This window comes from Parasteatoda tepidariorum, chromosome 1, assembly GCF_043381705.1.
Source record: "Parasteatoda tepidariorum isolate YZ-2023 chromosome 1, CAS_Ptep_4.0, whole genome shotgun sequence".
Taxonomy (NCBI): Eukaryota; Metazoa; Arthropoda; class Arachnida; order Araneae; family Theridiidae; genus Parasteatoda; species Parasteatoda tepidariorum.
In genome coordinates, this window is record NC_092204.1 from 77875937 (window position 1) to 77891808 (window position 15872).

Sequence of the window (15872 nt, forward strand, 5' to 3'; positions counted from 1 at the left end):
AAAACGAAATAATTTTATTTTATTTTTCAAACTACTAATTAAGGAAATATTTCATCAATTCTCTAAATATAACGGATTCATCAAGACATCACTACCTCATTAAGCAATGCTGGCATAAATATTCACAATACATTAATATAATATTTGTATTTAACACAAAAAAATAATTGCTACAATTTAAGGATTAATATGTTACACAATTATAGTTTCATATTTTACAAAAACACTTCTTTTGAACAAAATGTGAACCAATATCTCCCACACTTCTGCAACCTACATTAAAAAGAACAAAAATATGACAAAATAAAGCAGACATCTAAAAGAAATGTAAATGCTTAAAATTTTTTATCATTTTTCACAAAAATATAATAGATATTGAAGAGAGAAGAACTGAATAGTGATTTTAACAAAGAAGAACTTTTTAAATGATTTCGCAATTTTTTATTAAAAATTTAGTTTTGTCATAGTAAAATTTTTTATCTTGAGTGCACGAATTTGAAATTTGCACATCGCTAAACTATAATGAAAATGCACTTCATTAGTATTGCTGAATTTTTAGTACAAACTTACTTTGCATATTATTAAATAAATGGTACATGCTTATTGTTGAATTTCACTAAAATTATTAGCATAATACTTTTGTTGTTTAAGATTTTTGGAAATAATGTGCAGTGTGCAAAAAAACGTACCAACCTGAATAACTTTTGATCTAATGATCAGATTTTCACATTCCAGGACTCAATATTAAGGGTTCAAGCGGGTGACCTCAAACATACTAATTAAAAAGTGCAGACGATATTTTCAGTTATGAAATACAACACAAAAACGTACTTTCTCTGAATAAATATACCTTTTGAAGGGATTTGGATTTCTGACCCCGAAAATATGAGGGGTAGCTGCAATCTGGGAAATATGGTTTCCATAGTTTGGTCTGGACAGCGTTCCAAAGTTTGGGCTCTTTAATGTTAATTCTACTTTTTGCGCATTTCGCAAGAAGTAAAAGTAATGTATATCTCGAGACTTTCTTAAGCGAATTTAAAATTTTTTACACTCGATTATAAAATTCGCATGGAATTATCAAAAGATAATTCCATGCAAAAAATAACTCTTAGTAGATATTTACTATTTTATTTAAGAATGGTTGAAAACCTCCTGAATTGTAATGTATACAATTCTTTGTATGATTTTAAAGAATGTAATTTTACATGGAAAAATACACATTTGGAGTCAAATTGGTTAAATAGTTCCTGAGAAATTAAATTTTATGTATCTGACTTTTTTAAAATTCAATTTTTCAGAAATTATTCGACCGAATTCGCTCAAATTTTGTATTTTTCCATGTAAAATTACCTTTTTCTTCTTAAGAAAGATAAATGGTTTTGACAACTATCTTTAAGAAAACTCTATGAAAGGGTTTGCACTTCCCGACGCGGATATTTTTTTAATTGTCAAATTTTCCATAAACCAATTTAATTATTAGAACTCTTTCTTACCAATCAGATGCATTGCTCTATCTAATTCGGATTTAAGTATTTCTAAAGCATTTCTAACTCCTTCTTGACCCTAGAGTGAAACAGTAAATGAAAATTCCCATCTGTACTTAAATACATAGTAAGACAATTAAATAAAATGCATTGAAAAACTTGAATACATTCATTTACTAATCTAACTTTTTCAGTTTAACTAACTTATTTTCTTTAATTCACAAAAATTTTACTTTTTTTTCCAAATTGCTTTCAACGTTTGCTACACGTGGAGTATTATATGTTCAGAGTGCAAAAAATAAGCTGATCACCCTAAATAACTTTTGATCTAATAATCAGATCTTCACGTTCTAAGATTCAATCTTAATGATTCAGAGAGGGATACATCAAATGCGTAGGCGATATTTTAAGTTAAAAAATCATACACAAAAACATAATTTCTCTGAATAAGCATACCAGTTTTTCGAAGGATTCTAATTTCTGACAACCAAAATATAGGGGGGGGGGGGGAGTTATCCGCAATCTGGGAAATATGGTCGCAATAGTTTGATAAGGAGAGCGGTCCAAAGTTTGAGGCATGTTAATTTTACTTTTTGAGTACTTGAGACTTTTGGAAAAGTACAAGATGCATGCATTTATGAAATTTATTTTTTCAAAGCTAATTCTATGCGAAATATAACTTTTAGTAAATATTTATCATTTAAAATTATTTTATTTAATTTAAGTTGAAAAATGTTTGAATTGCAAGGTATATAATTTTTTTACATAATTTTAAAGAATGCAATTTTAAATGGCAAAGTATAAGATTTGTGCGAAATTGGTCAAATAGTTTCTGAGAAATCAAATTCGGAAAAAGTGTTTACTTATATTGCTTGAGCTAATTAATTAGCAGATTTGAGTTATCCCCTAGAAACTTTAAAGTTAAGTCCTAGAACATGAAGATCCGATCATTCGATCAAAAGTTATTTACAATGGTTCGTTTTTATTTTTCGTCCTGTACACAAGAATTTTATAATTTTTTCATATTTGCAGGAATTTGATCTCAGAATATTCCGTCTAATATCTCTAAGTAATCATTATGAATTTCAAATTTTTAATTTAAGGAAACAATCTCTAATGTGCACACTTGTCAAGTTATGTAAATTTAAAAAAAAAAAGGGAAATTTTTTGGAAATTTTCATAATGGCATTTTTCTTACTAACAGAATTCAGTTCAAATTTCGGAAATAATATGAATATTTATTACTTCGAGATTGTGTATGACTGATTAATATAAAAATTAAATATTTCGAAATTGTGTACGACTGATTAATATAAATATTTATTATTTCGAGATTGTGTATGACTGATTAATATAAATATTTATTATTTCGAGATAGTGTATGACTGATTAATATAAATATTTATTATTTCGAGATTGTGTATAATCCTCAACTAGATTGATGGGTATCTTGTCTGTGCGGAAGCGACCGACCGCACAGTTAATATTATGTTGCTGGTCAAGAAATTGTGTAGTCTTAATTTTCATGAAAGTTTTGACCGATAATTGCTTGTTGAGTTATTTATAGCGTAAGTGTGTTATTTTTTTAAATTTCATTTAGCAATGATTGTTTAACAAAGGGATCTAATTAAAGAAAGAAAAAATTAATAAACCGTTTGAAATCAATTTTTTAATGAAAGAATTATTGTAATTCTAATAAAATGGTGAAAGGAATTTTATTATCGTTGAATTATTTTACATTCCAGAGAATTTTTTTGTTTAACATACTGTATATTTAATAATTTAACGTTTTTATTACACCGAATTCGTTAAACAATCTTGTTTCAGGACACAGAATTTTTACTAAACATATTTTTCATAGTATTATTGATAAATTTTTGAAAATGAAGAAAAATTGTTTTCAAACTATTTTTTTCATAGATTTTATATTTTAGTACAAATATAATTCCGATAATCAAACATATTTTTTAGTAACTATTAGACTGTTTTCTCTGATTAAAAAATATAGTTTTTCTCCTAATTAGAGCTTCGGAAAAAAATATCTATGAAAAGGATACTGGTGTCATAACTTCCTTAAAAAAATTTTTCATCAAGGTAAAAGCAAACTTTAAACTATTAGAAATATATAAAACAGTTTTATTTTAAAATATCAAAAATGAATTGGATAATTTGAATATTAGAGACAAATTAATGTTTTTAATTAAAACTATAGCAAATGAATAAGAATGGTTTTAATTTAAACAATAAGAAATGAAACAGATAGTTTAAATTTAAACTAGCAGAAATAAATCAGTAAGTTTGAATTCTAGCAATCAGAAATATTATTACTCCAGATTTCAAGAGTAATAGTTCCTTTTCTGAACGTGATAATTTAAATCTAAAGAAGATAATAAAAGTGTATTAAAATAATAAAGATAATGAGAAAATAATAAAAATGTTATTGTTATATGCCATTTGGGCAAAGGGGGTGAGCTTCTTCCTGTTTTCCAGTGGCGCCATCTATGGACGGAATTGCGACTTTTGTTACAGACATACGCCAAAGTCCGTTTATAGGGCCGACCCATTCACTCATCCACAGATCGTAATTTTGACAAAAACCAGAGAACGATCGATCTCCAAGTCAGTACCGTCATAGGTATGGTTTGTTCTGGAAGCATGGAGGACTTTATGACCCAACAGATTTAATGAGCACCAGTCACCATTTATAGCCCGGGGAATCTTCGGCTAGAGGGGATCGAACTCACGACCCCTTGGACATGGGCCCAACGCCCTACCAACCAGGTTATCCCAAATCCAATAATAAAGATAACAAGAATATAATGAAATAATGAAGGTAATAAAATAATAAAATATGTACAATGACAATAAAAACATAAAAAGATTAATTTGTTTGGAACGTGTTTGTTTATTCTCTACATCGTGAAAATGATTTTAGTTCGAATTTATTTAACTAATTCTGAAAAATACGTTTCTTTTTGATGATTTTCTTTACAAATATATAATAGAGAAGTCAGATGTTTCGCTAACTTTTCAGTTTTTAAATAATATATTATGTAATAAAAATAATGTCTCTAAGTAATTCCAAGCAATTATAATTACCGAATGTGCCAATCCCCATATTACAGGTCTTCCAATGAATACAACTCTTGCACCCAATGCCAAAGCCTTTAATATGTCACTTCCCCACCGAACTCCTCCATCCACATACATTTCACAATTGGATTCTTTTAGGGCAGTAGAGATTTCTGACAAAGAATCTATCTAGAAAAACAATTAATGAGTTTATTTCAATTATATAGTACCCATATATAACTTTATACACATATGGCGCTTTTTTCCCCAAATATATTTTGAAAGCGATATAACGATTTTTGGCTATAAAGGACGAACTTGATTGTAATCGTTTGTATGAAAATATTTACCCCGATCTGCCCCAACTCAGGGCATACGGGTAAATGTTTATTAAAACCAAGTAAAAACAGTAAAGAACATAAAATACATAAAGTGCATAAAATACAAAAGTAGTAGTAATACAACAGCCCGTAAACTTTGCGGGCGAGCAAGACTGTTGAACAAAATTAGCTATCTACAATTAGTCAGAATATTATATCTTTAAGAAAACATGAATAATATATCTGGCATGTATGTCATGAAAAGTCCAGGTCAACAGACCCTAAAATATGGATTAAAAGCACAATTAAATTGAAAACACCAGCATTATTAGAAGCAAATTAAAATATAAATTGCCATTCTAGGTCAACAGACCCTTATATTGAGGCAATCAAATGGCATAAAATTTAAAAACTAATCATAGGGCAAATTGCCTATTAAGGAAACTATTAAACGAGTTACAAATAGTAAAATAACCAAAACTAGTGTTGAAATAGTAAAAGTGGATTAAAATGGTGTGAATGACGAGGATAGTTCAAATCCAACCTAAGAGCACCATGAGATTTAAAATTTTTTTTAAAGTCACTAAAAGTCCAATTTAATGGATAGTCATCAACACCTGGCTGAGAATCAAAATCGCCGAACTAGAGTCTCCGATGATGAGGTAATTAAAGCGAGAAAATTAGAGTTGACTCAGGAGAAATGGAAACGCTGATCCATACGGTAGTTGGACGGTCAGAGTTAGTAAATATTTACAGTGGGTTTAATGCATCTTCCGAAGTTGCTTTGATAATGTCTTTGATGATTGATCTGCAGGTCAGGTTAGAGTAAATTTGGTGTTCTGTTTTGTTGTGAAAATTGTTGCCTCGTTGTGTTTGAAATTTAGGACAAATTAGGTGATTTTTAGGAAAAATCAGGTGATGAATGTCTTGTTGTGAGTTGCAATTAGTACATGTTGAAGATTTCCTAAAAAATCTTGCTTGGTGTGTGCCAAACACGCTGTGGCCGGTTAAGAACTGATTAATATAAAAGTTTGCCTTCATTCTTGCAGTTTTTGGATCCTTAAAGAATTTGTAAGTCTGCCGTCCTTTTGTACTGTTGGTCCAGTCCAATTTCCATCGAGACATAATATGGTTGTTGATTATAGATTTGATCTGAATGTAATCGTTTGTATATAAGTTGTCCCATTACCTAGATATAATCTGATGGAACATCTTGATTTTGAGAGTTTCTGGGGTGTGATTACTTTGGCAAACAGAGTAATGTACGGAGTTTTAATGAAACAGGCGTTGTGAATACAATAAAAGAAAAATGGATGAAAAGGAAATGATCTAGGAGAGTGGATTAGAGTCAGAAACAATAAAAAAAAACACGTTGAGTTTCGGCATTTTTTAAAAAAGAAATTTAAATATTTTTACTGCGGGAAGTTGATGTTAACCCCTTACAAGACGCCTGTCTTAGTATGATCTCTATCCAGTTCTGGCAACGAAAGGTAAATAATCTGGAACGAATATCCAGACTAGTAGACAAGACAGACTAGCAAAGAAAGAGAAGCGTTTTATACTACGAATTTTTAGCTGTCTAGTTCAACTAAACTGTCATTTGCAGCAGTGGTTCAGAGAATAGAGCATTCGCCTTCTGATGAGGTTACCTAGGTTCCAATCGTAGCTGCTGGTTTTTGCGAATTCTGCGTCTGTCTCACATCGACCTTGTTGCTGACGTAAATATATCCTTCAACAGGTAGACGGATCATGGGTTAGCATCACCTTGCAGTCAGGTTAACCGTATAAGCTTTCGTGGTATTTTTTTGCCATGTTACGCAAATGCAAGTTAGTTGCATCTAAGAGTCCTCCACGAATGGAAATTTCTCCCAATACTTGAATTAAGAATTGTGTTCAAAATTAAAAGACTACAGATTCGAATATCGGTAGTCAGAAACTCAAAAATGGGTCGGCTGTTCAACGACTGTTATAAAAATAAATGAATAAAAATAATTTGTCATGTCAAAGTTATCTAAATGGATAGTTATTTCCCCCTAAATATAAATCAAACTATAAATTGTAATTATGAATTTTCTTTTGTAATCGGAAATAGCATGAAAATCCACTTTTCTATTAATCGTATTGTATCTTGTATTGTCTATTGTATTATTCGTAACCGTATTGCATCCGTAACAGAATTATCCATAACCGTATTGTGATTTGCATTGTATCACAATGGGTAATAAAAAAAAGTAATAATAAAATGTTTCACATTAAGGGTTATACACCGTCATTGCTGTTTACCGTAGCACTAACTCCATCTAACTCTCGACCACCATGATTTGATATCCAAACTGCTGATGCACCATATATAACTGCTTTTTTAGCATCTTCCACTAAAAACAAATGTAACAAATACTGTTATTTGTAAATTGCAAACTAAGAGGAGAAGAAAGCAACAAAAGTTGCAATTTAATAACAAAAAAAAGAAGATGAATCAGAGAAAGTAGGGCTAAAATTTTGATCTATTAAATAATTTTTTAATAAAGGTTATGTGGAGAAAGGCGAAATATAATTTCTCCAAATAACATAGTGCTGACTATTTTATTAAATCAATTAGGTGACTCCATTCCTTGTTCGCTTAATACTGTTTCGTATTTATCTTCATTTCTCGTTATGAAATAAAAATTTTATAGAAAAAAAATTATTTTCCCATGACATATTGACGTTAGCCTTCTTATTTTTTTGAAATTTTCTTCTTTTTATTTCTTATTCTTCTAATCTGAATCAGATGAGTTTGTTCACTCTCATCACTTCCAGCTGCGTCATGTGGTTCCCTTAAAAGATCGTTCCACACCAAGGTAACATAATTTAACAGATGTCGTGAAGTAGATTCATTCATATTGCACTTTGTACAAACTAGTAACTTTAAATTTAGCTTAAGAATATTATGCTAAATTAAGAAATTTAGCTTAAGCCTAATTTGTAACTTTTAGTTTAGCTTAAGAATATTAAGTTAAATTAAGAAATTTAGCTAAGCCTAATTTGTAACTTTAAATGTAGCTTAAGAATATTTATCTCAATTAAGAAATTTAACTTCAGCCAAATTTGTAACTTTAATTTCAGCTTAAGAATATTAAGTTAAATTAAGAAATTTAGCAAAGCCAAATTTGCAACTTTAAATTCAGCTTAAGAATATTTATCTAAATTAAGAAATTTAGCTTCAGCCAAATTTTTAATTTTAAATTCAGCTCAAGAATATTAAGTTAAATTAAGAAATTTAGCTAAGCCTAATTTGTAACTTTAAATTCAGCTTAAGAATATTAAGCTAAATTAAGAAATTTAGCTTGAACCAAATTTGTAACTTTAAATTTAGCTTAAGAAGGCAATTATTGAGAAAGAAACAAGTTCATCTTCGAAGAGTACTTTTCTAAACTCAAACCTTCCATTTAATAACCTTAAAAAAATAGTTTTTTTTAACAGTATAGTTTCATTTACACTAATTTATATTCATGTTAATCAAATTTTTGTTGTAACAATAGTGAAAAGCTAAGCAGAAAGAGTACTTGAATTTACATATTTGTTGCTCTAATAAATAGAGTATGTAATTCTGGTACATTAACTTTACTTTCATTTTTTCAAAAAAATAAAAAAATAATTAAGTGAAAAAGAGCTCACTTTTTCAATACTCTAGGCAGTGCTTCTCTTGTAAAAAAATAATAATGTTCCGCAAATTTAAAAGAAAATGATAGCTTTTGGGATGAGGAAGTTTCTCGTTTTTTTTATTACCAATGCGGCTTTTAATATGAACAAAAAATTAAACACAGGAAAAACTTAGTGTCTAGTTGTTTCTAATGATGTCATTACTCTTGCAAATTAAGTCCGGTAGGAAGGTATTTAATTCCTGTCGCATTAAGATGAAGAAAACATATAAGAATAAACGCATTTTTGCATTTTTTTGGCCATTAGTAAATGTACCTGGAATAAACGAGTCCTTTTTAAGACAATCACAGTTATCCAAAAGGATAGGGTATAATTTATAGGTAGGTAGGTACTTTTATTTACTTCGGACTGGAGCTGCACAATGAGCTATTGGCGACTGCCTGGGAAACATCCCTGAAGAGGATCCGAAGACATTTCAACGATATTTTGATCCTCTGCAGTGGGGATCTCATTTGTGAGGCCACTTCCTCAATTCAGACATAGGGAAGGGAAATTTTCTTCAAATCCCTGTACTCTTGGTACTACTCAACGGCTGACCACCGAACTTTCGATTCCACAGATTTTACAAGCAGGTATATCGCATGCTAGTGGAGTTGAGGATCGAACCCTCGTCTCTCTGTACCGGAGTCCGGTTCTCTAACCACTCGGCTGTTAAATTAAGTCAAGAAAAAGCGCCTTTCGCTTGAGAACAGAGCGCCGTTAAGGTAGATGTGCGTCTTTAAGGATCGACCCCTTCGGATGGAAAACTGATGCTCTAATCACTAGACTACCACTATCTCCTCCCCTCCCCCCCAAAGAAACTTTTATGTAATGTATAAATCACTATTTTGCATTGTTTGCACAATACAAACAATGTAACAATCACTATTTTGCACTTAGTGGATTTAGGTACAAATCACTACTTTGCATTTGTTTTTGATGCATATTTATCGATGTTTTGATACATGAGCAATTCTACAAATAAACGCCAATTAGGTGGCCAAAACATTTTTTTTTGGGGGGGGGACACGCTATTTCTGCATAAATTTTCTTCTTTTTTACACTAAAAAAGCAAGGAAAAATCGTGAACATGAAATTTTTTCTTTGTGAGATACTTTAAATGACAAAATATCAATCTCAAATTTTTTCCGATTTTTTCAATTTACGAACTTTGATTAAATTTTTTTATTTTTGGTTTTTATACTAAAATGTAATCTTATAGTATGAAATCTCTATAAATACATTTTAGAGAGACATTATAATCTATATATATATTTCTCTCACACGGCGACAAAAAAAAGCCTCATTACAACTCCCCGAATGGCAACGGTATAAAATCAACCAATGATTCCCGCTAAAAATGTCACATGCCAAATCTAACTGAGATGGCTCAACATATAGCGCTTTTAAAAACGGAAACTGAAATAACCTTAAGCTAGGCAGAAGTGAGTAGTCTTTGTCGATAGATCTCTATTTTAGTATTTTGTCGAAAGCTCTTTTTTTCACGAATTATATTACGAATTTATTTGGCGATTTTTGATTTATATCACGAATTTATTTGTTTTATTATTGTTATTAGTTATTCATTGAAAAATGAGTCTCAGTCGTGCTGTTACGCTTTAAAATTTTATACTATAGCACATTTCTAATAGATTTAACGAATTACATGTCATTTATTTGAATTCAATTTTACTTTAATGACTTAGTATTTACTAAAAAGATGAAATTTTTTTTTAAAAAAAAGTTTTTATATAGATTTAAATGATTGTTTTGAAATCTTAGAATTTTGTGTACTTGCAATGTACCTAAGTTAGTAGCGAGCGAAGCGATCTTGGTTTGCGAAGCAAACCATATAAGATTGCGTAGCAATTTTCGGGGGTTGGCGAGCGTTAGCGAGCAGGGGGCGCAGCTAACTAGTAATATTATATTTATGTAAAAATCATTTTATCTGTATAAATGGCGCAGATTTATCTCAGCTATTTATTCAGATAAAGCGATTTTTACATAAACGACTTTTTCTTGCTTTTCTAGGGTGTAAAAAAGAAGAAAATTCATGTAGAAATAGCGTGCCCCCCCCCAATTTTGTTTGGCCACCTAATTGGCATTTATTTGTAGAATTGCTCACATATGTTTTTTTAATACATATTTATCAACTTGACAACCTCACCGAGTAAATAAACTTTTAAATGATTTACAGTAATTTATAAACAAAGAAACATGAACAAAAGAAATTATAGAGATTTATTTTACATGCTTTACTAGAAAATACTTAAAGAAAAAGTCTTGGTTTAAACTCTTGATTTAAATAAAAGATCATAAAAGATTTCCTTTTAGTACTTTTACAATCCATTTAATAAATGTTAAAACGTAATATTATTGTTTTAAAAAATCTCACAAAAGTAGGAACTAAATTAAAGTTTTTTTTTTATTTCATGAACTTGAGCAATTTGTTTTGTTATTTGAAATGAAAATGAGTAGTATATGATTTAATGAAAGAATAAAATTATATATCACATTACAGCAATATAAAAGAATAAAATAAGAAAGAATAAAAAATCATTATGTAGCCATATGAATGTTTTTATGTGCGCTTTTTTTATTGATATGAATATAAGGCTATAAGGTCGAAAAACAACTCTTTGTTTGTAGAAACAGGGATTACAATAATAATAATACATATGTATTAATACATGAATAAAAAAATAACTTAATATTTTTTCTTTTATAAGCATAAAAGAAAAAGCTTTGAGTTTTATTAAATTTATAAAAAAATATGCGCATCTGGGAATTATATTAAGCTCAACGTCATATGAATCCTATAGATAGGAATTACATAAACTAAGCTTATATAGTTTAATTAATTAGTTTTTGTAATTATAAGCTTAATGATTAATACACTCATGTCATTTAAATAACAATAAATGAACTTGTGTAATTTAAATTATAACATAAGTTCGATATTATAATATATTTAGTTTATTCTTACTTGATATTTTTCATTAAGATATTACCAGTATTTGCGAACTTAGTTGATCTATAAGTAGCAGAATAATGTTGTTTTTTATAATGCTTGCTTATAATTTGTCAAAATTGATTTGCAGTTTTATTTTATTTTACATCCGGCGTTGAATAGCTAATCCAATTCTGAGTTTACGACTATGAATGTTCAATTCCGCAGCTTTGTAATTTTGAATCCAATCTAGAAGACAAGGGAATTCCTGGATCAAGCATTGGGACACATTAACTTCGTGGAGGACTTTTTGGTGGAACTAATCCTCATTTGCGTGACATAGAAATCAAACCACGAAAACTCTTATGGTTAGCTCGACACCAAGAGAATTCAAACTCATGATCCATCTATCACTTTCGAGTAAGTTTTAAAAGTTTTTAATTAAATGACTACATAATCTTAATCAATCTAAAATATAAAATGCTTCATATTTTGATTATTAATTACTTCAATACTAAAAATAATTTTTTTGAAATGTTTGGTAGTTCTGTATTAAAAACTCTGAATATTAAAATAGAAACTCAATATTAAAAGTGACTGAGCACCCTATTATCTGTTACGGAATTTTGCTTTGTTTTAGGAAACAGTTCAAAAACATTCCAACTCTGTATAGAGCGAAAATTACCGGCTTGAGATTTTGTTTGTTTTTTAGAATATATACAAAGATTTCCAAAAAAAATAATAATTACTAAACATTATTTTTAAATTCCAGGTGGAATATAATTTTTGTAATAATGTATAAATAATGTTGAATGAAGCTAAACAATTTTAGAGGAAAGATGTGACCACATTAGCACACATATTACGTTTCAGTTATGCATTGTAAAATTACTTATTTTAAAAATTACTGTAAAATAGCAAGCAACACTCTGTCCATCCAATAAACAGTGAAGTACCTATATATTTTACCTTCACGGTTTTGAAACCGTTCACAGCTAGTATGGTTAAAAAATTATGAATACAAAACTATACGTTTTTTAACCATTTACAACTAGCATTGTTTCAAAACCGCAAATTAGAAATTTAACCGATAATTCGAGTAAGGCTTTTCGTTAGGTAATTAGCATTAGCGTTAGGTTTGGGCTGAGTTGTGCCTTATCTAATGAACCGTGGAATGTGGTTTATTTAGTTTATCAGGTTGTTTCATTTATCGTAAGAGATGGGGAATACTAGATGATTTTGTGTCAAGCTGGTTTATGGTCTTGCCATAAGTAAATAAATGAGTGAATGAGAGTATCGCATTCTAAGAGTCCAAGCTTACAATTTGAGGAGTGTAGGACATTAGAAACTCTTCATGTGCTGAAAGGAATGAAGAAAATATTGTGGTGTGAACCCTCTGACTTGAACCACCGTTCTGTCTATCATGAGATTCACAGATTGGCCCTCCCGACTATTATATGTACCCAGCTGCAAGGAACTAAGTGCCTAATTATAGGTTGGCCTAGTTGGTGCCGGAAAATTTTGGTTGTTAAGTAGCATTTGGTGAAAGCGGTATATAACGGTTAAGTAATAAACGGTTTTTCTCACAGTTAACAGTTTGAATACCATCTTTTATAATGGTTATTTGACTGTTTTGCTTGGAAATGGTAAAATAACAATGAAATAAATTGTTATTTAACCATATTTTGAGAGAAATTTCTAACAATGTTTAATAAAAAGCGTTAGTGTTAAAACATTGAAGTATTCTCAAGGAGAATTTTTTAGACACTGATGAACTTTATTATAGAGCAAAAACTTAATATGCTTAAGTCTTTTTGTTCATTAAGGTATCAGTGCTTCTTTCACATTGTTTAGGTTTATTCAACATAGTGTATATGTTAGTGTGAGTGACCGAAATCAAGAGAATGCAGACTTTCATCGGTGAATGTCAACAGTCACATAGTCGCTTTGGTAAATGTCCAAAATATTTGCTACATCAGATTTAATATTAATTTACTCGTTGATATTATTATATTTAGTCAATGTTTTAATATCTGCTGATGAGTTAGGATAAACCTCAGAACTCGGAGCACCGGTTAAATTCATACTGGACAGTGGCACTTGACCCTAAAAAAAACATTGATGTATTGCGTACCGGGCGAATGTATACCAGGCAGTGGTCCTGAACCTTAAGAAAACATCGGTTTAGGGTATATCGAGCAAATATATACCTGGCAAAGGCATATTTACTAGATCTAGTTTATATTTCGGACATTTACCAAAGCGACTTTGTGAATGTCAACATTCACCGGTGGAAGTCAACAACCACTAATATCGGTCTTTCACAGAAACATTCGATTTCAATGAATTATAATATATTTCATATAATTATATTTAATCGAAAATTTAAACGTAATGTTTAAGAATTACATGTTTTGAAAAAAAAAATTACCACCTGGGTTATTTTTTCCGATTCAGAATTAGCCTGTTTTCGCACATTTCCTAAAACAAAGCGAAATTCTGTTGAAAAGTATAAAAACGAAAGTGATAAGACGATTTTAATACAATATAATGTCGTAAAATGAAAAAACTATTAATTGTTATACATTGTGAAACTTTACTCAAATATAACCTTTGTACATAAATTATCTTTTTTTTCATCTGAAAACAAGACACTTTTAAACTTTAAAAAAAAAAGAAAAGAAGAAAAAAGAAAACGCTGTGGGTGCGTGATCTACTTATTTTTGCTTAATAGTTGCTACGAATACAACTAGAATTTGACTGGTTTAAACCTAATTTAGTTTTAAAATTGCGATTTATAAAAAAGTAACCTTTGTACTTAGTTCATCATTTTTAATTCTGCAGAAGAACTCAATTTTCTTCGAGCATCCAGTATAAAGTATAATTTCCACAATGAGAAAAAAATTCCAATAAAATTAACTTACAATATACTAAGGACATTCCTGATAAAAAAATTATAATTCTTGTTAATAAAACCAAAATATACGTGACTTAAATTATTCATTTGGTAATTTTTCTGTTCTTATGGTAATGGTTAGCTGGAAATTTGGTTTTCAAAAATATAGTTCTTATTTCCACACATTTGAACTAAAAAGTAAATTTAACCGAATAAATAGTTTTATGCCATGCTCCAAGATAACGTGATAAAATTAACAAATTTTACCACAGTCACCAAATTTTATCACATATTATAAAACCATATTTTATCGTTAATTTTACCTAAAATCTTTACCAAAGTGCTTCGGTAAAAATTCTCGAGATTTTTGGAGTTCCCATAGAGTCAGAAACACTGTTTAATTTACCATATTCTGGTAATTCTGATCATAATTTTTCTCAGTGCAAAAAATATACTTTATCCAATTTAATTAATACCTAGTTTTCAAAATCAAAACATCTAAATGAATACCTGTTAGAATTCCTTTAAGGACAATTGGCAAATTTGTAATGCTTTTGATCCAGGTAATATCCTCCCATTTCACGTCGTAGGCAAGTAATTTCTTTGCAAAATGCGAATCACTTAAATTTTCGGTATCTTTTACCTGCTGGATGGAGTCAACAGTCACATTGGGAGTGCTATAACGCAAGATTCAAAAATGCTGATGTGTAAGAAAGAACGTCACGAATAATTGGATACCTGCAAGTGATGTTATCATAGATAAATCGTGGCATTTGTCGATTCAAAAGTCAATCATATTCGACACACACGTGTGGCGTCGCTTAAAGATATCTAATTAAGAGCACGTTAAGAAATACGCGAAACGTATTTGAAATTGGATTCCTGCGAGTGATGCCTTCACAGGTAAATCGTGGTAATTGTCGATTCAGAAGTCAATCAGATTCGACACACACGTGTGGCGTCGCTTAAAGATATCCAATTAAGAGCATGTTAAGAAATACGCGAACCGGATTTGAAAATGAATTCCTGCGAGTGATGCCTTCACAGGTAAATCGTGGTAATTGTCAATTCGAAAGTCAATCAGATTCGACTCACACGTGTGACGTCGCTTTAAAATATCTGATTAAGAGCATACATTAAGGAATATACAAGACGGATTTAAATTTGGATGCCTACTAGTGATGTCATCACAGGTAAATCTTGGCATTTGTCGATTCAAAACTTAATCAGATTCGAGACACAAGTGTGGAGTCGCTTGAAGATATCTAATTAAGAGCATGTTAAGAAATACGCGAAACGGATTTGAAATTGGATTCTTGCGAGTGATACCTTCACAGGTAAATCGTGGCATTTGTTGATTCAGAAGTCAATCAGATTCGACACACGCGCGTGACAATTTGAGACGTTTCCTTCAGATATCCAATTAAATCTGATTTAAATCATTTTACTTCTTCAGTTGCAAGTACCCA

General features: G+C 30.1%; 1 protein-coding gene across 1 annotated transcript in view; it reads right to left on the reverse strand.

Annotated features, from left to right (window-relative positions):
* The window catches only part of LOC122269695 (2-Hydroxyacid oxidase 1-like), a 21096-nt gene continuing 5224 nt past the window's right edge, over positions 1–15872 (reverse strand). Inside the window, exons 4-8 of the mRNA XM_043043963.2 lie at positions 14914–15080; positions 7160–7251; positions 4584–4745; positions 1494–1563; positions 1–273 (exon numbers count right to left, since the gene is read on the reverse strand). Coding sequence (XP_042899897.1) covers positions 209–273; positions 1494–1563; positions 4584–4745; positions 7160–7251; positions 14914–15080 — 556 coding nt within the window. The 3' untranslated portion in view covers positions 1–208. The remainder of the gene's footprint in view (positions 274–1493; positions 1564–4583; positions 4746–7159; positions 7252–14913; positions 15081–15872) is intronic.